This window comes from Cololabis saira, chromosome 4 (genome assembly GCF_033807715.1).
Source record: "Cololabis saira isolate AMF1-May2022 chromosome 4, fColSai1.1, whole genome shotgun sequence".
Classification (NCBI taxonomy): Eukaryota; Metazoa; Chordata; class Actinopteri; order Beloniformes; family Belonidae; genus Cololabis; species Cololabis saira.
The window spans coordinates 36,752,524-36,779,451 of record NC_084590.1 but is presented as its reverse complement, the minus strand read 5'-3'; the positions used below and the strand labels follow the sequence as shown (position 1 = coordinate 36,779,451).

The following is a 26,928-nucleotide window of genomic DNA, read 5'->3' as shown; positions in this document are numbered from 1 at the left end:
TGAGGGGTCTTGTCTCAGAAACTCAGTTGGTCCTCTTTTGAAGCCCACACTGATTTTCCTAGAAAGATTAGTTTCCCCTTTATTCTGCAGAACTTTAATCAGAGAATCTATTCATGTTTGAGGTCTGTTAAAGCAGTAAGGTTCTCCACGATCTCCTTACTGCTACAAAGGTATAGAAACAGCCCCCTGAAACTCGTTAGCGGTCAAAAGATGTATTACATCTGCAGTGGTCAGAACTTCTGGAGATAATGAATCAGAAAAGCAGAGGGGACTGGGGTTCGATTCCCCGATGGGGGGAGGCAAGATTTATTTTTCGTTATTATGATCTGCCGCTATTATCAATTATCCATCACGATTATGGAGGACCAAAACTGAGATAATTAATAATAAAAGCAGAAATACATATACCGTATTTTGCGGACCATTAGGTGCATCGCATTATAAGGCGCATGATAAAACATGTATAAAGCGAAACAAACAGTCTGGTAATTCGAACTTTATTCAACTCATTCACAATTAGTGAAGTGCAGATCGATACTGAAATATCGATACTTCCGATACCAGATCTATATGCTCTAAAATCGATTCTCAAATGAAAATATGGATACTTTTGATACTTCAGTCATTTGTGGTATATATACATATATACATCATTAACAGGAATATGGTGGAAAGTAACTAAACTATTCAGATTTTGTCTAAATGACAAGCTGCTGATAATAATTACTTTTTTCATTTTCATTTTTATAGTAGTTATTTTTCTTTATCATCCTATTATTATTTTAATGGTTTTTATTTTTTTTAGTTAGGATCTTTTTTAGTGATGGAAACACTTTTTTCAGACATTTCCCTTTCAAATGGTGCCAAATTTATAGGGAACATGCATTTGAGCAGCAGAATTGAGTATGTGGGTTGTTCTACAGATTTGCATTCAAGGTTTGCAAAACGATATGGCTGACAGCTTTCTTCCCAGACAATCCAGAAGAGACTGCATGCAAGCAATCTCTGGTTCCACAGGGCTGCCAGGAGGCCTGCTGTGACTGCACTTCACCGTCAGGCCCGTCTGTGCTGGTGTCGGCAACACGTGCACTGGTACCTGAACATGCGCTGGAACGTTATGTGGAGCGATGCATCCAGATTCTGCCTACGGCAGTTGGATTATAGGTTCAACGTGTGGAGAAAATGCAGAGAACGCTATGCTGACTGCTGTACCGATAGATTAACATCTTTTGGTGGAGGCAGTGTGATGGTGTGGGGCGGCATCTCCCTCACTGGAAAAACAAGGCTCGTCATCATTGGAATACACACACCCACTGCTAATTACAGTAGAAATAGAGGAGTATCATTTATTTAAATAGGTCTTCACTTTTAGTGTTAAGTACTAGACGTATCATAATCATCTCCATAGTGACTCCATAGTAAAAGATATTAAATCCACATTCCTTAAAGGAGCTTGAGACAGGATTGAGGAAGGATTTATGAAAAAAATTTGTATACGTTTTAAGTTTTCTAGTAATAATGTCAGATGAAGCGTTCCAAACCAAAAAGAATGAGCCCTCTAGTGTATCTCTCCATTGCCTTGAACAGGCTGTGTGCTGCAAAATGTGCTGCAATTGTGGGGCCGAATTTCCCGCGCTGTCCTGCGGATGTGACGTCACATGACGCTGCATGTGCGTTCTCCCCGTTCTCCCGTGCCGGCTTTGCTGTTGGCTGCAGTACCCCCAACGGCCGTCGTAGCGACGGGTGGCGCTAGAGAGTCTCATTTCTTAAAAGGAACCTCATGCTCCTTTAAAATATTTTTTTAAACATTACTGTTTACTGAAGTCTTAAATTAAATACTTACCTGCTGTACTCTACTGCCCTTACTTTTTAACAACTTGTGCTTTTTATTATTTTACCTCTTTTCTTATAATGTTATATAATTTTATTTGTTATTTACTGTTTAATTGTGTCTTGCCGCTTTTAATGTTGATGTAAAGCACTTTGAATGACCTTGTGTTGAATTGTGCTATATAAATAATCTTGCCTTGCCTTCAACCATAGTCATCACTACAGATGTTTTTATGAAAGAATGAAATTAGCTTACAGCTTTGTTTAGGACCGCAAATGAATAACCTTTTCATGCTGATATAAACACAGAGTTTTTCCAAAACGTTTCTGTAAACACAAGGAATAACTACTTTTATTATAAAAAAAACAACTCAGATTACAGATATCTCCAATCACATTTTTCCTGGAAAAAGTTTTTAACTGTTTGTATTATAACAGTTATTACTATGCACAGTTTCCAGGACGCTATGTGATGTCATGCTCTTTACTCTTTGCTGGATGTTATATGTTCTGACAAAATGAGCTATTAACCTTTGCTTTACTCCTGATTTTATTCATAATATCCATACAACACGTACATTTGTGAATTCATTTTCATTTGTTATTATTTCGATTTGAGAAAACACTGCAACATTTATTGAAATCAACATGTAAAATTATTAATATATTATTCGTATAAGTCTGTTTACATTTTTCAGTACCAGGATGCCAAAACACAAAAGTTTTTACTAAAAACTCTTTTCCACTGTACATTTAACAGTGACATGTGGAATAAGCACAGTATAAAACAACAGTTGTTTTCAGAGACACAGCTGTACAAAAACATGTAGATTTTGATTCCTTTATTGATTGTTTATTTAGAATGGACTGATTTCTTGAAGTTAATAATGGGAAACCGGAGCACCTGGAGACCAAATGTGCAACCTTTACTGAAAGTGAATCTTCATCTTGTTGTTGTCGTTTACTTCGTGACAGTCCATTTGTTCTTGCACTCACTCTAGATCGTGGACTGTCTTCTTGTGCTTGTACTGGCGCAGACATGCCGGGGTGAGGAATTTCTTGAATCGTCTCCACAAAGAAGGATTATATACCATTTTGGAGTTTGAATCTGAACCGGAGTCCTCTTTTATACCAGCATCCTGCGGTTCAGGGACTTCTTCAATGACTTCCAATTGGTTCTTCTTGTCTGTAAGCTCTGACTTTTTCTTCCTTCTGTGTCTACGCTTCTTTGCTTTTTGTGCAGAAACCCCATCCTGTTCAGAGACCAATGCGGTTTCAGTGGTTGGTACCGGTTTGGACAAAACTTCTGGTTCAGGGTCTCCCACTTTTGCAGCACCGACCTCAGACTGGTCACTTTTTTCAGTTTTCAGTTATAACATCTTGTTATTCTCGGGTCCAGGCTCCGCTGGTGATGCTTTCTCTGTTTCTAGTTGAGAAATATCTTCTGGTTTGGAGACCAATTCCTTTTCATTGGCCCCCACCAGCTCAGAGACCCCCTCTAGTTCTGAAACTCCCACTTTTGTAGCCGATTCTTCTGTTGGTGTACCATCTTCTGGTTGAGGGAGGTGTTCAGTGACCTGATTGGCATCTTCAGATTGTTTTGCCTTTCTCTTCTTTCTGCGTCAATGCTTCTTTGCTTTTTGCTCAGAAACCCCATCTTGTTTGTAAACCAATTGTGTTTCAGTGGTCTATTTCAGCTCCAAGACCTCTTTTGGTCCTGACGCTCCCACTGCTTGTTCAGAGACCCCCTGTGGTTCTGAAGTTTCTGTTTTTTCAACCAATTTTTCTGCAAACACATGGTTCGTGTGTGGAAGAAAATCCTCTGATGTATGGACTTCACTGTGGACTTCTGCTGGGAGATTTGAGAGCTTCTTCTCTTCTGAGACATTTTCAAAAGCAGAATCCTCAGTTTGACATGAGACACTTATTATTTCTGAGACGTTTTGCGTTGCAGAACGTTGAGGTTCATCTGCGCTGATCTCAGACGTTTCTAGGGCAGACTTCAGTTCTTCTGCGAGCTCTGAAAACTTTAACTCCACACTTTGTTTTACCATTTCCTGTGCATCCAGTTTAGAGATCAGCTCAAGATTAGAGCTCGTCTCTTCTTCCAGTTGCTTTTTTAAGTCCTCTATTTCGTCCAGGACTGACTTATGGGCCTCCGAGTTTTTGGACTTAAGCTCACTGTCCTCTTCTTTAAGAAATTCGGAGGACTGCAGTAGATCCTCAATAATGCCGTTGCACTGATTGAACTCTTGTTCGTAGACGAGTGTGAGCTGGCGTTCAGCCTCCAGACGAGTTTCAGCTTCTCTGTTTTTTTTCAAATAAACAAGTGAATCCTTCTCTGCTGAATCTTTAAAGTATTTTTCCTGAGCGAGAAAGAAATCCTCTTTCGCCAGCTTCTCCTTAAACGTTTCCAGCACATCTAGTGGTCCATAGACGGGTAAACCTTTACCGGTGTTCCCCTGCTTCTGAGCAGAGGGTTGGTAGTATGTCCTCTTCCTATTTTCATTTCCAGAGTTGACCTTTGCACGTGTAGCAGGGGCTCTGGGCTTTTCCAGCTTGATCCCCCTTCTTTGAGGAGTAATAACGGGAGTAGACGCCACCACATCGCTCCACATACGTTTACCTACAGTACCACTCATTGTTCTGGTTGTTTCTTTTTCAATAAGAGCTTTTAAAAATATTGTTAAAATGTAGTTGGGTATGACTTATGGAGTCCTAAAACCTTGATGTGTGCTGTAGGAAGTCTAAAAGGCTTGTGAAGAAATGATCAAATATGCATCAGTTTCCGTGATGTCATCAGGCTCTTTGATGTATATATATACATATATATACATATATATATATATATATATATATATATATATATATATTATATATAGTACAGACCAAAAGTTTGGATACACTTTCTCTTTCAAACAGATGGGGAAGTGTGTCCAAACTTTTGCATTTCTGCATGAAAAGCCAAATAGTTCCTATCTCCTATTGGAGATGTTTTAAGTTGTGATGTTAAATGTTTTAATACTGTGCAGATCATTTTTATGATTTAACTTTGAATGTTGTGTGGATAAATAAAGGTTTTAAATGTTCCAACCATAGCCTCTTGAACCCCTCTTTGCCTTTATACCCACAAGAGGGTTCTCAAAGTACAGTTTTCATCTAAATTCCTTCTTTAAAGTGATGGCAAAAAAGTGTGCCCAAAAATCATATTTGTAATATACTTCATTTTCTACAAGGCTATCAAACTAGTCTTTAAAATGTATTTTCTCGAATAGAAATAAAACATCTTTCAGAAGGTAGGAACCCAGGAGACATTTGAGTACAATAATGGTGGTTTTATTGCAAACAAAAGAACAAAAAAAAAAAAAAAGACAATCTACCACCCGCTTATCTCTGATTCCTGAACAACATACAAAATAATTGGTCACAAACTGTCAAGAACAAATATAAAATGCAGTGAAAATAGAACCGCTGTCTACTTTATCATGAGACAAGAGCCGCTTGGACGCTTGGAAGATAAACTAATACGGTACTCTGAAAATTACAGACCACATACAAAAAAAATGTTTGTTTTTTCCAAAAATAATAATAATAATAATAATAAAAACAAAAAAAGAAACAGCCAGCATATTTACAGGAAAATAATATTTTCTATCTGGCTTGCCTAAATTAGCTGTGAAACTTTGCTTTATTACAATTCTCTCAGTAACCAACTTGTTACATGTGTCCTTTCAACGTGTATAAGGCATGATAATCAACCTCTTGTCTATTCTGATGTGCTGACAGCAAAAAAAAAAAATTAAATATGAAGTTGAAATACATATTAAAAGGAGATATCCGCCCTCCTTTTTAATGATATTAATATCCTTTACATTGTTTGCAGTAACTATCACCTTTGTGCATTGTTCAGCCCATTTAAGGCAACCAGCCATCCAGTAGGGGAGTCCCGAACAAACTGTACACAAACTACTGAGGGATGAGCCGGTTCCACGTTAGTCCTATCCATAATATGTACATGTATACACACATCAGTGATTGAAAATATTGCTGCCAACAAATAACACTTCATGCAACCAAGAGGTGAGAGTCCATCAAAAAATGACAACGAACTTTACAAAATCATTCCCAACTTCAGCTCGTTTCGGTTTTTTGCCCGTTAGCCTCACAGGGCTGATCATTTCTAGAGACGCAGCAGTAGTTTGCATGAACGTGACCAAATAAGAAACCGAAGCTGATGGCTACAGATGAGCAAAAAAAAAAAAAAAAAAGAAAAAAGATTAGAATGCACCATATATCAGAGTACGAGCCCTGCTGCCAAGTGTGAGGAGGAAAAGATGTAACAGTTGATTAAAAAGCAGAAGGTCTGAGGCGGAGACGGCTCTTTGAGTGCGGGCTGCAGTCGCAGATGTGTGGCAATCGTGTGTGTGTGTGTGTGTGCGTGTGTGTGTGTGTGGCGACGAGGGTGAGAGCAAGTTAAAGAGATTAAAGCAGTTTATTCTAAGCCATCTAAACCTTCGACCAAAGCCCTGGCATGAGAAAACGAGGGTGGAGAAGTGCACCCAAAATCCATAAAAACTCCCAATAACAGTAAAGTAAAGGCAGACCCAATGCCACGGCGCCAAACTAACAAACATATAAGAACCTTTTTCTGACAAGCGGGACTCTCCTAATAGGACTAAGTTTACCTTTTCACACCAGACTTAGCAAAGGCCACTTTGATTCTTCTATCATCCCTCAGGAGACAAAACAAAGCACGAAGTGGAAAGGTTTGAGGTCACATCAAGCAAGGCGAGATGAGATCACCAATGATGTCAGCTCTTTTGTTTCATTTTACTGGATGTGTTGCGTGTAGGGAAAGGGAGAACTACGTACTGTACATGCAGTCGTCGGGGAGCCGTTACACAGACAGATCCGACCCACACGACGGTTTTCGCTGTTTTCACTTGTGGATAAAGTTTCTTGTTTCCATGATCGCGGCACATCTTCAGAGCAGCCAAACCCCAACGTTTTGGCCTGTTCACCAGTGACGCAAGCCGCTCACACTGTTTCCAAGCTATCTGACGAATCGTATTTCAAACAAACTAAAACTGAAGGATCGATTAGCTGTGTTTGCTGCCTAACTATGATCACCGACCACGACAGCTGGATGTCAGGCAGGAGCAATCGAGCTGTTGGGGGTTTGTGGAGCCGCATAATGTCGGACGATGACAGCCGTTATGGTCGCATCTGGTTTTCATAACTCATTACTTTGATCTCATGTTGTAAAAAAAAAACCCTATAATGACCAATTGGTGTTGGTCTGATAGACAGAAATCAGAGCGAACCGAGGAGGGAAAATGGAAAAGACAGCGATGCGGCCTGTCATATAAAGCCTCGGTGGAGAAAGCCGAGGCCTCGCGGGCTTCTTTTGATGTTTACTGACGACTGTAATAACAGAGTTGTGCTTTTAACTACACGAAAGACTGGATTAGCACACTTCAATACGGATTATATGGGGATCTGTTTTAGATTATCTTCAAACCTGATTTTTGCTCCATTTAAGGCCAGCACCTTCTCCGTGTAGCATGTTTTTATTTGAAATGTTTGTCATTACTGTGGTCATTCTGATCCGGCAGCCTGTTATCTCACCTCTGCGTATCATCAAGCTTTATTTCAACGGCCTCTTCTTTCCAACACGTAAGACTTTATCTTGTATGGGGCGGCTGTTAGCACCAACTGTAACTGTTCATAAAAAATGTGTCTATAAAACGAGACATTGGCTGCCTGGGTGGGACTAGAGTTGAGCTGTGCTCCACGTCTGGGATATTTTAAGAGGGTTGTGCACTCCCACAGTGCGGCTTCTTCAACATGTTCCACCGTTTGCCATTAATAGTTTTTACTTTGCTATGAAAACCCTGGCAGAGCCGGTTGTGTTGGCATGGCTACACATCTGTGTTGAGTTAAGACGACATCGGGCTGATATTCTGGTGATTGATTGGTGAAAAGTGAAGCTACAGAAATTACCACCGGAGTAATTAAACGTGCTGGCAGAACGAAGCTGGAAAAAGGGAGCAATAAGTAGACAGATGTGTCCAATATCAGACGAAGACAAGGACTGGCATATCAGTTTCAATTTTTGGCAAGAAATGACACGAACAAGAAGCAGCATTTGGAGTGAACTATTAAAAAAAAGAGCAGATCTTAGCAAAGAGTCTTGCAGCTGTGTGGAAAACTACTTGAGCAAACTGCATCGAATCAGTTCTTATTGACCTTTTACACTTAATGAGTTTTGTGCACTTTGTGTATTTGGGACAAAAGCAACAAAAAAAAAAAAGGAAACCCTGTCATGGTTGAAAGTCTATTTAGTGTAGCTATGGTAACCAACAGCCTTCAAACACAGATATGGGAACAAGATATGTACAAGTGAAGCTGAGAGTAAAGGGTATTACTCCCGGTGGGAGTGTCCTCACTCAAGTGGCAGGTTCAACACTTTATGACTTACATGAGATTCTGGGAGTTTGCAAAAGCCACAAAAAAAAAGAAGAAAATGTCCCAAAAAGTTTACACGAGGCGGGGCCTTCATGTCATGTGCTCCCACCAGTCAGCTTGCTTTTCCCTTGGTACAACGCTGTTCCGGTTCTCCCTTTTATTCTTGTGACTTTCCCTTTCACTTAATGACACTTGTGTATTAAAAAAAAACAAAAAAAAAACACATGCAATATAGTTTTTTCTTAAATACTGGTTGTATGAAAATGCAAAAAGCAGTCAAGAGATCAAGAGACTGTTTTCCAAATGCCACAGAAGTAATGAGGGGAAGAGCTTAATCAGTCAGGAGTATAAATACGAGCAAGGGCCTTAACGCCTGACCTGCAACCTTTAAAAAAAGACAGGTGGGAACACAAACAAGCACAAAACAAAACCTCATTCACATCAGCTGAACCATCGGCGTATACCGTAGGCAAACACATATCATCAATGCATCTGTAGCTCTTTGAAATGCTACAAAAGTGTAATACAATCCACAAACACACCCTTAAGGTTAAGTGGTTACAATCAAGGCAGAGCAGTATTATTTAAAGAGCTCATTGTGAAACTGAGCTGAGAAATGTCATTGTTTTCTCTCTTTTTTTTTTTAACTGAAATGACACATTCTTTCATGAAATATCTGTCATTTGTTAACTTATTCTCAGTCACTTGTCCATTTTGTAATTTGCATCTTCCTCAAACATACCACTCTCTGCGTGAAATCACAGATCCGTCCATGTGGGACACGTAGTCGCTGTCCGTACCGTTGTCATAGCAGTCCTCCGGTAGGTAGGGGGAGCCGTTGTTCACGATGGGACTGTGCACAGGAGGCCCACAGGGATGCATGTTTTGGGTGTTGTAGTGATCTGGGTAGTAGTTTCCCTCCTTGATGCCCCTGTGGCCGTCCCCCCTGTCTGCCCAGTCGTCCATGTTCTTCCGTTCAGGGGTATAGTCGGGGTAAATAATGTCTCCGCCCAGTTTGGGCTTCAGCTCCTGGCTGCCTTTGCTCATTTTGTCGCCGTAAACCTCCTGCAGCTCGTGCGGCTGCAGCACGTCCAGCTGAGACTCTTTCTGCATGTCGGAGGGTCCCAGGTACTGCTTGGTGTAGTAGTCCCCCCTGAAGGTTCTCCGCTGGCGCATGTAACACGCCCCGCCGAGGATCAGAAGAAGGATCAGGAACAGAACTCCGCCCACGGCTCCGCCGACGATCGTGCCCAGGCTGCTGTCGCTGATGGAGGCCAGGGTGGGGGCGGTGAACAGGGCTTTCCTCTGATCCGCAGCAGTGCCGGTTCCGGAGGTGTGGTGGAGGGGGGATGCCGTGGTGCTCGGGGCTGCAGTGGTGGGGGGAGGATCTGCAGAGCAAACATGTGATAAAAAGATTTAAACCAGAGAGGAACAACAACAAATGGTGTGAGAAGCAATAAAGCTGAGGTCAGAGACGGGACTTTATGTTCTGGAGCAACTGACAAAGCAAGTGGAAATGGTTTTTTTTGTTGTTATTTTGTTTTAATTCATTTATAACAACCTTGTATTGGAGCAGGGACATGTATCTCCTGGAGAGAAAAAAAAAATCTGTTGAAAACTGTGCCAGAGAGTAAAAGGGGGGGAAATGATAGCAACAGACGGAGGTTAAGGGCCAAATGTCTGACAGGGCATGACAAAGACACTGAAGAAGATAAGAGGACATGCACTCGTGAGCATCTGGGGGAGTGCGATTAGTTCTCTTCTCCTCCTTATTTGTAAATGTGAGAAGATGAAACAGTGTATGATCGATGTGAGGTTCCTGCATCTGATTTGTCCTCTGCAGGTCACCCCTTGCGATAGCAGCCACAGCTGGATAAAAAGGACCGTGAGGGGCTCAAGGTCAGGATAAGTGGCTCCTTGCTGACCTGCAGCCTCCAGGACTGAGAGCAGGCTGATAGCAGCAGTCGATCAGTCTACAGACACATCACAAGCCTGACTACATAACACGAGTTCTGTTTAAAAAAACACTCAGAGGCACAAAGAGGTTTTTTTTTTTTTTAAGATTGCAAACACCAGAAACCCCACCGAGGTATAATCATTTCCAATTCTGGCTGAGTAAAATGTAATTACCTGACATCATAAAAAGTATCAGAGCTTAAAAGATCCTGCATGATGGAAAAGAATGAGAAAAGATAAGGGAGAACCGATTAAGTTTGCGGAAATGTCACGCTTGCTGGTCAAAATGAATTCCATCCTGCAGCGGGACACTAACCTCATGTACATTACAAGCATCCGCAATCATGAAGCTGATCATCTGAGAGTGAAGCAGCCAATCCGCTGCAGAGCCAGCTAGGAATGTTCAACATCTTACACCAAACCGCCATGAGGGGGGAGGTGTTACTGAGCTCAACCTGGTCATCTCCACAGGGGAGGGAGGCAAGAGGCTGCATGTCCGAGACTTAATATTTGACGAGAGAGGCAGGATAATTGCTCAGTGCAAGTCGGCGCTGGACAGGATGTCAGCTGTGCTTTCATTTGGAGCAGGACTCCAGAAGCAGGACTGTACACAGATGAAGCCTGACAGCCTGTTTTGGGACGCCTCCAGCCCTTTCCCCCTCTGCAGTGAGAAACCAAGAGATCTGTGTTTGTTAGACGAGTACGTGTCCAAAAGCAGCATTTGCTTTGTTTGGAAAAGGATTAAAAGGCCGGGTAAGAAATGAAAATAAAAAGACATGCAGGGTTCTCAGGATCCACGCCCCGGCTTTACAATGATGAACTCAACCAGAAAGCCAGGGACAGAAAGAAGAAGCAGATCGGAGCGGCTGAGCTTGACTCGGGTTTTATGGGATGGTTTAAATGAATAAATCCAAAAAGCTGAGGAATCCCCTTTGATGACTCACAGAAGTCCTGTCTCTTGCTGTTTCATAGTTTAATCTATAAAGTGTTGAATTAAGCAAAATAATTTGATTGCATTTCGTGCAGCACTGCTGTGAGAATATAATATACTGCTGAATAACATTTTATGGGATGTAAATGCAGACGTCAGTATACTGCAAATCTGCAAACACAATTCATTACATCCCACTGTGGAAACTGACCTTAACAGAAACACAGCAAAAGGCCACTTTGGTGCAGGTTTTGCTGAACCAGCAGGGGTAAACAGCTTCTTCCTTATACGAGACATCAAATGTTGCCAAAAACCACAACAGTGGAAACGTTTGCTATTGATATTCTTTATCTGCAAACCGTGCTCCTCCACTTCCAGGAATGTGCGACAGAAGATCTGGACAAGGACATTTATAATCGTATAGAGCAAAAAGCCTTGATTCGAGTCCTGAGTTACTGAAAACAAGGACCTGATGAATGCAAAAATAGCACTCTGCATGCTTTTTTGATGTTCTGTAATAAAGGTAAGTTATAATGAAGAGATTGATTGGTAAGTAATGGTCGAGCAAGTAATTTGGCAGAAAGTATTCTTGTCTTTAATGGAAGCAAACATTTGCATCCACTTTGGACTGTACATTGTGCAGAAGGAGCTCAATGTGAGTTATTTAATATGAACGGTTTGCCAAAAGGAGCAAGCATGTCAGGAAAATCCTCTAATGTCTAGACTTACGTCATTGGCTATCACTCTGATCTGAAAGGAGTTTAACAAGTTCAACATCCAGCTGCCTAATAGCAGAAAAAAAGCAACGTGTTGCTAAATTCTTTACAGGCAAAAAGGGACAACATCCATTAATTTTTCTACTCAGAATCTGAACCTGTATGGCAGCGTGACAAAAAAAGCAGAGCACTTTGATACAGCTGAAACACGGTGAAGCATACCATTTAGCTGTTGTCACTGAGGCAGCTGTACTTCTACTGTACATAGGAACAAACTTAAAAGTTGATAAAGTCCTGTTTCTGAATACTTTAAGGAGCTTCAGAGCTAAAGAAAAGCTGAACATCTATGCCGGAGTCATAGCAAACGCTGCAGCAGTTGAAGGCAACGCCCCGTCACACATTCTTAAAAAGTAGATGACACGTATGTATGCTTGGCCGACATTTCAGATATGTAATAATATCATACCTTTATAAATAGCCCCTCTAGTATAATGGTTCACAAAAGGATGGAATCCATGTTTATAAATAATTATGAATGCTAATGCGTCTGCATAAGAAAAGTGTTATCGCACTTATTTTTAAGGCATATTCACTGTATTTCTCATTTAATTTCATAAGGGAATTTCAAATTTGTATTGCACTGCTATGGATGGATGGCACAAGAAATCAAATACTATAAAAGTATTTGATTTCTAATCAGTTGACCTTTTTAAATTGCTCTATAAACTATATATGCATAATTTAATCATTGTGGGAATAGTAATTGAAATGAATCGTGACCTCAGGAAGAGGGAACTGAATATCATGAAGGCCAGACTTTTACAGCCATGTCTGTCATGAAACTGAGAGGAAAACGTCAAAGTACCTTGAACCCAGAAATTCACATCCTGACTGTGCAGGCCGATGTCGTTCACCACTTCACAGCGATAGATTGCAGAATCATTGCGCTCCAGCGAGCGGGTGAAAGCGAGGCTATTGTTTGAGACCTCCACACCCTCAGGCATCGGCCCGTCCAACCTGAACAGATGTTAGGAATGAAAATTAGGCATGGCATTTTAGTTTGCAGCACATAACACAGAGATCTCTCTTAAAAAAAAAAAAGTCAAAATTTATAAGTGAATCAATCACCGAAGAGCTATTTTTCAAGCCATGATGGAAAAACCGTGTCACTTCTCTGCTGGTTTAGGCTGCATGTGGCAAATAATTACATAATTCCATCAGGCAAAAGCACAAATAAACAAAAGAAAGTGGCACTTGTTTCAGTACAAGTTCCACAATATTTCTTTCAAAGCAAGGTTATGACAAAAAGCTGCCAGAGTTCCTCTGATGCATAAACTGTTTGAAATCTTATTTATAGCAAAGTGTCTTCCCAAAAGGTGCAGCGGTCCTCCACAGAGATCCAGTATTACAGTATAACCTGTCCAACTTAAAGTGGAGGTAATTCCTCAAAACAAACTTCTTCATTTTGCAGATTCAGTGAAATGTATTTAAACTGGTTTTAATAGACTACAGTGAGCCAAACCACAGCTCTTCTTTTATGTTGTACTACCCATTACTAGTTACTAAACAAACATGATCCTTTCCATGTCCTATTAAAAAGAACAGGAGTAAGAAAGCTTAAACAAATAAAGACATTGTGAATTACTGAGGTATCCTTCTACATATTGGCAGACCGAATGTAACAGCTGACAAAGTCTAACTCCCAGTGATATCTTCACTCAAACTTCACTAGACTCAAGTCAGACTGATGTATCAGTGAATGCATGTGTTTATAGAAGCTTTTTATTGGTGGAGCTCATGTAAAAGGTCATGTAACATCAACCAATGACGACTGAAGACAAGTATTAAAGGCATTAATCGGGCAAACTGACCTGATCCATGTGAAGCGACGGGCAGGTGGGTTGGCTTTGGCGTCGCACGTGAATTTCACATTTGTTCGACCCACATACCAGTTTTTGTCAACTCCTGCCACTGATACAATTGGTGCAACTGTAAAAGAAAAACAAGAAGAAAAAAGTGTGTGTATAATTTGTGTGTAATAAGATAATTTGTCATTTCTATTTGATTTAATTTTCTTCCGCTGGTATAAGACCAGGACTTCATAATCGGTTACTGTGATCCCAACAGTCTGATGCCAAAAGGGCTTTTTCCTGAGAGAACAAAGCGTGTATTATAAGCACGGAGGCGAGCAATGACAAAAGAAATGCTGTGCAGGACTGTAACAGGCCACAGGATCTGCCGGTGAAACCAAACCAGAACAACAAATAAATGACCATGGATTGGCGGAACGTTAGAAAATGACAAACTCACTCACATGCTCGATGAACTGCAGCTAGTAATAAACTCGACTTGCCTCATCCTAACACAGAAAAAAAAGATCAAGCCCATCCGTGCCACCGTAATAAAACATGGCAAACACTGACTTGGATATCCAATTTTTCTTTCAAATCTCTCAAGAGAACAAATGAGGAACTCATTACTGCAGTGAAGATGCCTCGACTCATGGTGTCCATTGACCCTTTTCATCCAGTTCAACACTGAAATGCTTCCTTTGCAATTAAAATCCTTTGCCTCTGCATTTGATATGAGTTACTGTGCTATAGGTTCCTGTAACCTAGGCTTTCACGGGTCGCCATCATTTGCCCCTTGCAGCATTGTGGAACTTATGTTGCTGTTAAAGTCTGATCAATATTTCATAAAATCCCTTCATTAGCCAAACCCAGACAAAAGTACTGCTTGCTAAGAAGTATGAATCAGTTATTATGACATTAGGATGACTGTTAAATTGCACTTTTATGGTTGAGAAAGAGAAAAGTATTAAGCAGCCTATACATAATTTAAACTAGCTGTAACAGACTGTACAATTTGAGGTACTGCGATAAGAATGAATATTGTCCCATATATTTATAACAATTCATGGGGTTTTTTTTTTTCAAGAAAACATTCATTCTACTCTATTTTTAATAGTAGTAAAACAAAATTTACACTCAAAATAGTGTATAATGGTACAATCACTCGATATAAATGCAATTTAGTGCAGGAAAGCAACAGTCTGAAATGTGATTAGGATTCTGTCAGAGACTGAGTGCACTTCCACAGTGGAAATGCTTCACTAATATGGTTCTTGTTTCACTTAAATACTCCTATTAAAGAAAAAAAAAATATCATTATGAGTGTCAGTAGAAGACGTCATATGAAAAATGTCTTCTAATGAATAACTTACACTGAACATTTAGCGTGTAAGGTATGCGGAACTCCGTCTGCAGGGCCGGGTGCCGGACCACACAGGTGAGCGTCTTCCCCTGGGCGTAGCTCTGGGGCTGCCACATGTAGCGCACGTGCACAGTGGTGGTGCTGTTGGGCTCGTCCTGGCTCTGGCTCTCGGATCGCCCGTAAAGCTCCGACTCCCAGAAAACCTTTGCAGCGGGGCGGCCGCGCTCTGCGATGCAGGTGGCCACGAGTGACTCGTTCCCCCCGTCAAGCAGAGCTGCTGGGCCCGCCGACACGAACACCTTGGGCTCCACTGTTGAAAGAGCAGGAGAAGAAATGACAAGATGAAAAAGCATATTGATTTTTTTGTATATACAGTATGTATGAATAAATAATGTGCAGCTGCCTCCGTATACTTAACTGCAAAAAGGAGTACAAATTGACTTCTTACATGCATTAAAAATTGATGAGCCTTTCCATCCAGTCATATACGGGATTTTCGGGAGAGATTTATATGTTATTTTATGCCTAGCAGACAATATGTTTGAGGAAAAGGTAGTACAGCAGCAGCAGCTCTACTACATGGTTCCAGTAAAGTCTACCATTGCTCAAAGCATAAATATGATTTAAGGAGAAAAAAAACACTTAATGTTGCAGAACCTGAGGCTGCAACCAACTGTGCACTGTTTATATGCGACTCTGTTGTACTGGAAGATGAGGAGCTAAGTCACCTTATCCTTCCCAGCGGTTCTGAGGTAAAGTAATGCCACACCAGCTCCCTGACAATGATTCAAGTTTGAAATGTAGCAAGGGGGCAAAACCAATCCACATTGTCAGAAAAGGATAGAGCAAATATAGTGGGAAGCATTTTTAACTAATTCTGCTCTGGGTATAAAAAGAAAAACAAGTCAATGAAGTTACCACAAACTGCCAGTGATGACATTGGGAAAGTTCATCATGAACAATTTGCAGGGATTGATCAGCAAAAAAAAAAAAAAAAAGAAGTCTGCTGATGGAGGTGGACACACACATGAGAGGAACGTTGAAGTAAACAAGCTTCACAACCTCAACTGGGTTACACTTCTGGTTTTGTTAGTGTATTTCTTCATTGTGCTGCAACGCACCACCTCTTAAAAACTAACTCAGAGTTGTTCCACTCAATTCAAGCTTCAGAGTTTTGAAATAGGCGTGCAAGGCATGCACCCACAAAGTCCGTAACATTACATCTTATGAAGTGGGGAATGCATTTGAAGGCAATGATGGTTGAGTATCTTTCCCAGAGACACTAGTCTATAAAAGGCCATTATTTTTTAGACATAAACCATCCTCTTCCTCCTCCGCCAAAGAGGAGGTCCAACAACAAATTCAAATATCTACTGGCCGCCCCCTTATTCCAAATATAACCCAACGTCTAGTGTACCGTTTGCGGGGGCACTCCACCCCACATTCTTCACTCACTTCCACTGCCCCTCCTCACAACCTTCCCAGTTTTAAACAGTAGCTGCTCTATGCTGGGAGGCGAGCTGGCTGAAACAGCAGAGTAACTAAATCAGATAGACGTGTTAATTTGGAGTTGCTGTCAAAAAGGGAGGGGAACTCTTTGGATGACTGGAAATGTGTTAAGAGGAAATGGATAACGATTTCCTTTCAGCAAACTGGCTGCATTGGCCTTTTCTGGTCCACATCCACACCGATCCACAAATATACAGGGAAGACTGACGTCAGAGTGGAGATGTCTATAGGGAACACATTTTAATGCACGTATACTTGACATGAATCACTTTTTTTTACTAAGATTTAGCGTTAAATAGAAATAAAATACAAAAAGTCGAGTCAAAAGTGAGCTGGTTGCTAAAGTTGATCTCAATATCTGACAGTTTACATAACAAGATGTTGGAGCTATGGCAACTGACGAGCAGATTATAGCTTTCTGACTCACATCATACAAAACCTGAGGATGCCCATGACCATTTTAGTAGACTGAAAACAGAAACAAAACCCTTTAAAAAGGCAGCAAAAGCATGACACTAATCATTAAGAAACTTGACAGCATCGCTCAGCCGGAAGCCCCATTATCGGTCAAAAAAAAGAGACAATTCTAAGACTAAAGTAAAAGATGTTCGTTGTTATTTAAATTCTCAAAGCTTACACTGTCCAAAAATATGCAGCAGTACTTTCAACAAGTAAAACCTACCTCATGAACTTGATTGTGTGAATGTTTTTTTTTTTTTCTGGTAAGAAAGCTGGTAGATTTCCATTAACCTGTCAGCAGTTAAAAACAAAGGGTTCATATAATTCATTCACTGTGTATGATCTTTTCCTCTGGTTCCTTCCTTCTGCTTACACGTGAGGACTTTTGCCTTGTACAATGTGGCCCAGTTCCTGCCAAATATTTGCTTAAATATTTAAGCCTTTCCTGCAAGTTGCTGGACATAAAGATTAAATACTAAAAAGGAGATATTGCCTTTGTGTCATGTGATGCTGTTAAAATCTAAGACGTTTGTATCAGGACTTGGTACCTGAACTCATGTCAGTGTCCACCACACCTGTTAATCATAGCAACGTGTGTCATCATTTCTATTATTCGTTTATTTTACTTTCTATTTTACTTTTGTTTATCTCTTTTAATGTGCCTCTGCTTTTTTGATGATGATTCAGTCATCCCACCACTATCTTCAGCTCTCAGTGGCGCGAGTGGGAATCAGCTCCTCCAAATCTGAGGTCTTTTGTGTGCTTTTCAAAGTACAAACATTAATCAAGTTACGACCCCTAAATTGAGAAAAGAAGAAAACAAGTAAAAATTAAATACATGCTGTACACTAATATTTGTAAGCATTATGCTCCTTAACCTAGTCATAATTTTATATTACTCTGCTTTTTCCATATTCTAAAATGGTTTATGTGATATAAATTCCATAAACGCCGTAATTTTCTTTTACTTTTCAGTGTGTCTGAACTGGTTCGTTTCGGTTTTTGTCAATAAAAGACGCCTGAAGGAGTATTCAAGCTAGGCTACATTGTGAAATAGATAAGTAACACAGGAAACTGGAAAGTGTTGCAAGAGGTGCACAAACAGTCACTTTTCAGATCTTTTACGTCCATAAAAATGCTGTATGATGCACAGATGGGAAGAAAAAAGGGAAATCCCTGAAAAAGGCCCAATCATATGGTATTATCAAAATAGTTTCCATATACAGGTTATCCAAAAGTCCACAAGGATATAGCTGTTGGCTCATAGCCGTCCTTGACTGTAGGACTACGTACTTCTTTATGATCAAAACAAGTCTTGTTAAAAATGTACCAGTAAATCAAAACAAAGCGGAGATGAAGGGTCCACTTGGGGATATAAACCTGCTGACTTCAAGTCTTGAAATTGTGATTTTGTTATAATAATACCCTGTGGGTTAATCTAATTCCCACATGACGTGTATTAGGTTGTGAAGAACATTTATTTCCACCATAATTACACCCTAATTACATCTTAATTGTAAAGAAGGCCTGCGTTTGCATATGGGTGTGCATGTGTTTGCACAAGCCAAAAAAATGTCGAAGAGGCTGCTTAGAGAAGACAGCAAGGTGTAATTGAACTCTGTGAAGTCCCAGACATCATGGCTGTTGCAGCAGCACTTAATGTGCCTCTCATTAGACATCAGAGTCTCCTTCTGTCTCCAAAGGAAGACAAGAAGCTGCCTACAGTGCATCCTCTCACTCTCAACACTGGCTCCCACTTAGAGCTTGAGACATATGCTGAGCACAGTGAAAGGTCCTCATCCTTAGAGATGAAGCGCTTTCCTGCTAGTACAGTCACAAATTCCTATGGACACTTGAGTTCACTGGTGGTATAGCATATTTGTAAATCAGTATGGTTCAAACAATGTTACGCGCATCAAAATGACTGAAGCGGCATGTAGGTAAGGTCTTTGTATAGTTTGAATTAGATTTTGTGTGATGTTAGTACACTGTGTTACTATTCATGTCACGTTATACAGTTAAAAAGAGGGAAGCAAATCTTTGCTGTAGTAAAACATGCAATCATTAAAAACATAATTTCCTATACTGTGCAAGAATGGCAGTAAAATGCATAATTACAGGAATAGCTATAAGGTGTAAGGAAGGAACAATTGCACTATTGAATCAACACAGTGCTACTTTTTCATTCATTAACGCAACTACATTCATCTGAATTGCATTTTTACTTTATTTACCGGTACATGCAAGTTGAGCCTTATATGATCCGTTGGTCATTGCGGGAATATTAACATCAATACAGCACTGTAACCTGATGCTTGAGGTGCTACAGTAACTATACACTTTATCCTCAGTTAGCAATGATGTCACTACTACGAAAATTACACATCTTAACTCGAAGGCTTTGTGCAAAGACAAATATAACCATGCTGCTTCACCTTTTCCATTTTACGTATAAGCAGCATTTGATGTTTTTGTCACATCTGCAATAACTGCACCTTCCTGGGTTTTGATGGACTGCACAGATGCCTACAAAAACAGAGCTTCCCACAAAGTTTTCCCTCCTGTTCCTGTTTTTCCAGTGCCCGAAACAACCCGCAAAAAGTGAAACAAAAACACCCAGTCCACCGGGGGGGATATTTTGCGAACCAAGTTCAACAAAGTCAATCTCTCTTTGGGGGAGTGATAAAAATATAAAAGCTGAGATCAGAGGGGAACTGAACTACAATGGTGATCATCAATAGAATTCCTAAAGCCCTCTTCTCTGCTTCTGGTACCATCACACTCACATAAAACATGCAAAAAAAATGTTGTGCCACGTCATTTCTTCCATAAGACATTCCCCACTCTACTACTGGCACTCGATCCAAAAGAGCAGCAGGCTGTATGAATGGAAAAGCATCAAATTGTTGTCCAAAGTAGTACATATTTATGTTCAGTTTAGTGTAAAATAATGCCACTGTGAAGGCTGTCACTTATAAGATGTAGCTGCAAGAAAACTCTCCAATGAGCTGAGAGCCAACCAGACTCAGATAAGAGTGGAACTGCAATGATTAGTTGTCATAATCAACACAATAAATCCTGAAAAATCATGGATGCATATTTTTAGCATCGTCACCTTGTACAAAGCCAAATCAGTGTCACGGACAAACAGTTCTCTGTTTGCTGCTCAGGGAGCTCCGATGTTAATGTAACGCACTACAGGAAGTACGGGTGAGGTGTAGCTTGCATGCAGCTCACTAAAGAAGAAGAATTACAACACAAACAAATGAGAGGGAAACAGGTGGAGAGCGAGGGAGTAAAGAAGCAGCGTTGACAGATGGTGGATGTGTTTGCTGCTTTGAAGTGGCCCATGTGATGCTGGTGATACCACCAAGGAGCAGTAGTATTTGTCTACAGCAGCCATCGTCTGCCTAAATCATCCACGGTCCATGCACTAGGTGCCATTTGCATGTGTGAGATGTGATATTAAAACTGTCATTTCGCGGCATGATCATAGTGAGGAACATGGACAGCTTGAGAGGAATAATCACTGACTTGTCCAGGAGTTGTTAGATAATCAATATTAGAACACGGATGAAAAGGTTAGTAGCAGAACTACAAAATAAACAAATTAAAAAAATAGCGTATTTTTCTTCTTTGACTTTCTTCTTGTATTAAAACCTTTTATCATTAAGATTTAACAGAAGGACAGTTTTCTGACACTGATGTGAACTGGTGACCTGTCTGGGGTGGCCCTTGCCTCTGATTAGGACCAAACCTGTGATCCTGAATAGGATTCATTAAAATAGATACAGGAACTGAATGAATGAATGAATGAATGAATGAATGAATGAATGAATGAATGAATGAATGAATGAATGAATGAATGAATGAATGGATGGATGAATGAATGAATGAAAGTTCTTTGATGTACTAACGTATATTCTATTCTGTATCATATTAGTTATCTACCTATACAACCAGTTTAGAACCATCTTATCAGTAGATAAGGACAATTCAAATATATTTACTGTGCTGCCCTCATGGTTCCCGTAGCAACACCACAGCTATAGCCTACAGTTAAACCGTATATGCAAAGATAATCAATGAAATGAAAATAATAAATAGTCCTTTCCTGCCACTTAAGCTTGAGTTATTTACTGCATCAAAACGACGCCGTGCCTATGGCGTACCTCCCGAAAATTGTAACTACACGTTGAGGCAACGCAGACCACACGCAGACGGAGAGGGCTGTGATTGGTTCGTTTGGTAGCAATGCATTTCCGGTTTCCGGTTTGAAGCTGTTGTGAACTTTCCGCGCTCTTTTCTTCGTGTATGTGTGATTTTTTTTGTTTTGGTTTTTTTCACAATAGTTGTGCAATAGTTGTGCTTATCTCTTTGATTCACTGTGACCGGAAAAAAAGTCGGATAAACCATTCAGGGAAAGATCGCAAATTAGCGGTCACGGGGGGTACTGCACCGCGGCGAAATGGAGTGAAGGAGAAGTCCGAAGGGTTCACGACGACGTCACGGTGACGGCGTGTGCTCTGCGTTGGTTTGACGCAGAACCATAACTCAGGCTTTACTGACTGGTTGTAGATGCCTTCACTGGATAGGTTGGTTAAGTTGAGGCACCAACTTAATACTGATTATAATTCCCTGATGTCAAACATCAGAGGTTAGGTGACAATGTGCAAATGATACTGGCCCATTTTTGGATCAAATAATATGGTACTCTGTTTATAACACAGGATGCTTATGCTTTGAAGGACAGACAGATTTAAAAAAAAAAAAAAAGGGGGTCGAAAGTTTAGGAGTCTGGTTCTCTTTGTCTCAACAGTCTTCGACAGCTTGTGAAACCTGGGGGTTTCCACAACCAGAAAGCTGCAGCAGATTAGCATAGTTTATCCTATTTTTGAATCAGAGAGAAAAGTTGCCAGTGTTGCATTAATTTGTAGTAGTTGTACATGAGAAACATATACAGTCTGTTCCAAACTGAGGTTATTGTTAATCACTTAAGTTTTTATTTCACATTAATAATTGAATTACTGGATTGTTCCCTCTGTGCTTATGCCTGTGTCCTAGTTATGCAAAAAAGAATTACATTTGCACTGGTTATATTTCAGCATATTTCACATTACATACTAAAGTGTAAGCTAAAATTGTTTAACGGAGGAAAGGTGATTAAAAAGTTATTTATCTGTATTTACCATCATAACATTTGTCCTGATGATAAGCTGCTGCTCGTGTCAACCCGTCTATCTGCGTCCTTCCACTGACTTTATACACCAGCTTTGTTGCTTTTTTCACGTTTGGTCTGAACACAATTCAAATCTGCACACTTCTACACTTAAGCTTAGCTCAATGACAAAAATCGATGCTCTGCTTCGTAAGGGCATTTAAGGACAATTTGAAGGACAACTCTGTGAGCATGGAAGAAAAAGTTCATACTTTACCTAACACATTAATGATAGTTGAAGCTTGTGTGTTGCCCAGAGGAAATGTTGCCACTTTGCAGGTGTACGACCCAATATCTGCAAAACCGACTCCTTCAAGGGTAATGGTGGCATCCCGTTTTGAAGGGGCAACAAATGCGATGCGTTTGCCATATTCTGGAGAGTATGAGATTCCGTACTCAGGGTGGAACACTGCCAGGGTAATGGTGCCTGAAGGAAGACGCCGTTCCCAGGAGCTCTGAGTGAGATTGAGGTCTGGACCGAGCTCTATTCTGCAGCCAATCGTGATGTTCTTCCCCAGGACCGCGTTCACGTTTTCAGGAACGATCACCTTCCCGCTCACACCTGTTGAGAGAGAAGAGGACAAAGATCACATTCAGATAAACAAGACTGTATTGTTGTAGCTGTAACTTAAAAACAGAATTAAATTACCCGTTAACTGTTACCGCAGCAAAAGAGCACAGTTTTCCATTTTCTAGTGTAGAGACAGTACATTTGTCAAAAGAGTAAACAGACTGACGTGAACTTACACTAAATGAGCCCCTTTGTCTCTAAACTTAAAAGGTAAACAATTCATTCACACTTAAGTTAATAATAAACAATGTTATAGTTTGACTTGTTTTCCAAGGTCACAGTGATAGTCATCTTGCATGTTTTTGTAATAAAGTTGAAAACAGAGGAAAAAAGAAAAAAACACATTTACTCTGGGTGACTGTTCTGCTTTGTGTTTAATGAGCTACACACTTTCACCACAGGACACTCAGACTTTTCCTCTTGCTAATTATCAGAGCACCTTTATAATTAACTAGAAAAAAAAACTTGGAAGGAGATTAAAGGAAATAAGGAACTAAACCGTTTGTATTCGCCCTTTTTACATGGCCCCTAATTTGACTCTGGGCCCAAGGCATGTTTTTTAACTGCCATATTTTTTGAAAGTTTTTTCCTCCTAATGAAAATAATCACTTTTCTCATCTTGAATGTGCGTATTTGGGTGTTTAAAATCACTAAACACTATAGTAAAAAGCTGAGAAAAAAAATAAAAGCACAAGTCAAATGCCGTTCATTGAGCAGTTCAGACTTGAAATATTCGCATGTCACCTATATTTATCCAGCCTCCTCATCTTTATGTACAACCGTGACCTTCAACCAAAACCAGCTTAGAAGAAAAGTTCCCCTGCTGTGTTTAGTACGAAGACAAAACTGTTTTGCCCTCATATTTTGCATTAGTACTAATATCCATTTCTGATTAGCTGTTATATAATTTACTTCAGAAAAAAATGAGTTAGGAATGCTTCCGGTACTTCTATCCTGACTCGGAAAGCCAACTTCTAATTGAACTAATTGGTGTTTTTGTTCTTCAGTTTTTCTTCCTTGTCAGAAATTATAAATTCTATTTGCCACTGGACCAATGCACCAACAGTAGCAACAATAAGACCTGCAAGCATTTATAAAAGGTTGACCATACAAGCAGCCGTTCTTGATATTAGCCACAAAAAACACAAGGAAATTCAAGGGTTTATGAAGCCTATATGCCACTGAAGGTTTTTACGGGTGTATTACCAGCCTTTTAACTTTTATGTCTTCAGCAGTCCTATCGGTAATATTGTATTAAACAACCCTCGACTCGTGATAGGATTCTGCCTAAAAGAAGGATCAGTACCAACTGTTCTTGGCTGAACTGCAGACAAGAAAATATAAGTATCTGAGAATAAAACTGAAAGGCAAAACTGAACGGTGTTGCAGTCTGAGCTCAGGTTGATATGCATGTGAACTTGCAGTCTAGGTACACGATGCAATCTCATACAGTAATAGCATGCTTTAATAGTTACTGAGTGTTTGTGTGGTTACTTGAGGCAGTAGGACAGGTCAAAAACAATCCACTAAAGAGAGGGACGGATCACCATTAAATTGGTTGGTACAAAAAGTGGTTTAAATTCATAGTTGAAAAATTGTTATTTGGTCTGTGTATCTGTGGTAGTTTGTGAACACAAAGTAGCTTTAAGCATTAATGGACAACTGAATGCTGTAGTCAAAACAATATGAGTCAGTGGCAATAAATACAGTGTAATATGAACAAAATAAAGACCCACTAATATACGTGTGGTTGTGAGCTCATGGGAAAGATGTGCAATGAGAGTCAAAGAAAAAAAGATGAATATCAAGAGATGAGGAGAAGCAGTGGTCAGTACTCCCGCTTCTCACAAAGAAAGTTCTTCTTTCAACAGTCCTCTGCTTTCAAAATGTTGCAAGGTTGCAAGCAAGAGAGTATTGTCTATCTTTGTGTGTCACTATGGTGACAAATTGGTGATTAGGCAAATTGGTGGATGGATGGATGGATGGATGGATGGATGGATGGATGGATGGATGGATGGATGGATGGATGGATGGATGGATGGATGGATGGATGGATGGATGGATGGATGGATGGATGGATGGATGGATGGATGGATGGATGGATGGATGGATGGATGGATGGATGGATGGATGGATGGATGGATGGATGGATGAACGTCTGGTATTCTTCTTTAAAGCCAACAAAGAAGTGCACTACTTTGAATGACCACTATAGGCTGGCTCCATTATAAAATAATTTTAACATAATAAAATGCCCAATCTTAACAGCAGAAATGAACATATTTACAACCTGGAACAAAAAATTGTTTTGTTCTCCATATCTAGATTTCACATCTATCACAATTGTGTGGGAATTAATTTGTATGCATCCCATCAGGTACATTTTATTTGATCTATTTATTTATTTTTAGTGAGACTGACAGTTTCATTGAAGTCAGTAGTAGTAACAGCTACACTAGGTGTCAACACACTAACTGCCAAGTAGTTTCAGTGAATTTGACTTCAGATCTGGGAATATTGATCTGGGGGGGGTGCATAATCACTCTTATTCAAAAGATAATAGTGCTTGGCCTGGAAGTGGCCGAGAACAAAACTTACATAACACCCTATTGGTCACCAGTCCTGGCAGAAAACAGAACAACCAAACAGAAACCAACAACAGTGCCCTGGGGGCCTCCAGGTTGTTGTCAGTTAGCAAAGTGTCGACTAGTCGAGGTGGAACTACAACAGACCTCGTTTCAGGTCCAGAATTTCAAGTGTCGTTTCGGAAGCAACAGCAGAAATAAGGATGGGTGGACAGATTCACTCAGAATGAATGTACAGTAATGATAGTTAGAATTACAACTAAAATAGCTAGCTTGTAGAGGCTGAGGTTTAGTAAGCATGTTCCAACCAGAAGTTGAGCTTTTTCAGTCCACCCATTAGCCTATTTTTGGATTGATCAATGTCAGGTGGAGTCATCTCTTGCCAATATAGTCAAGTCTAGAGGCCTGAGGAAAAAAAAAATCACAAAGGTTTGTTCAGTTCTTTTTGCACCGTTTATGATTTAAACTCATTGTAAAATGGTAGAAATCAGCTTAAAACTTCTTGTTTTTTTTCTTTGTGGCACTCAAATACATTTAACAGTCAGTTACGTCTCATTTCCAGTTTACTGGAAACAGGAAACAGCAGGAACCATAATTTATTATGGCAAAAGACAATATACTGTATATAACACTCCTTTTTATCTGTTTATTCAATCAAAGAACTGTTTCTGAGCTGGAATATATTTTGAATAGAATCATGACAACAACAATCAGAATCACATCACGTTACTGCCAAGGACTCACAGTCCTAGTAATCTACACATCACTGTTGACAGAACTGCTACGGAGTTGTAGCACAACAAAAACATCCAGCTCGGTTGGGGTGAATGCCATATTTTGAAAAACTAACCTGAAATAAATCCTAAATTATAGATTAAAGCTGCTACTCAAAATAAAATTAGAAAAAAAAAATCCTTTCTCCTTCGTTTGTTTTGGTTTCCTTTTTTGTGTGAGAATAATCTTATATGAATCACTGATAAAAATGGTTATTTTCAAGAATGTTTACAAAGATTTACAAAGGTATTCCAGGCAGAATTGGAGAGAAGATCGTTATCAAACTTTGTGAATGAATGTCTGCTTTTACATTTTACATTGAAAAATAGTATAATGTTGATTCTATTAATCAGAAATTATAAGTATTACAGTAAGATGAAGCTATGTTTAGGAGCCATAAACTTTGTGTGTCTCGGATGTGTAAGGAGTGAGGCTTCTAAAAGTGGTCCACTGACTGGTATTTCAAGTCTTTGGCACAAATGTGAGCTGTAAGCCACAGCAATGCTATCATGGCTTGCAAGTAATATAGCCAAGTAGACCGAGGCTCCCCGTGCTCCATTACGTCCCCTGTAATTTCAGTGATTACACACACTCACTCACACACAAACACACACATGCATAGAATTTGTATCTCCCAAAATAAGTGTGTGCCCATGTGTGTCAGAGACAAGCCCTCTGTTTGAATAGCTGCTCACTCT

The 26,928-nt window shown here is 40.0% G+C and overlaps 1 protein-coding gene across 1 annotated transcript in view; it reads right to left on the bottom strand.

Moving 5' to 3' along the window:
• Nucleotides 1–8,793: 8,793 nt before the first annotated feature.
• The window catches only part of nectin3a (nectin cell adhesion molecule 3a), a 37,143-nt gene continuing 19,008 nt past the window's right edge, over nt 8,794–26,928 (bottom strand). The window contains exons 2-6 of the mRNA XM_061719652.1: nt 22,518–22,862; nt 15,125–15,424; nt 13,773–13,890; nt 12,767–12,918; nt 8,794–9,686 (exon numbers count right to left, since the gene is read on the bottom strand). Of these exons, the coding sequence (XP_061575636.1) occupies nt 9,031–9,686; nt 12,767–12,918; nt 13,773–13,890; nt 15,125–15,424; nt 22,518–22,862 (1,571 nt within the window). The 3' untranslated portion in view covers nt 8,794–9,030. The remainder of the gene's footprint in view (nt 9,687–12,766; nt 12,919–13,772; nt 13,891–15,124; nt 15,425–22,517; nt 22,863–26,928) is intronic.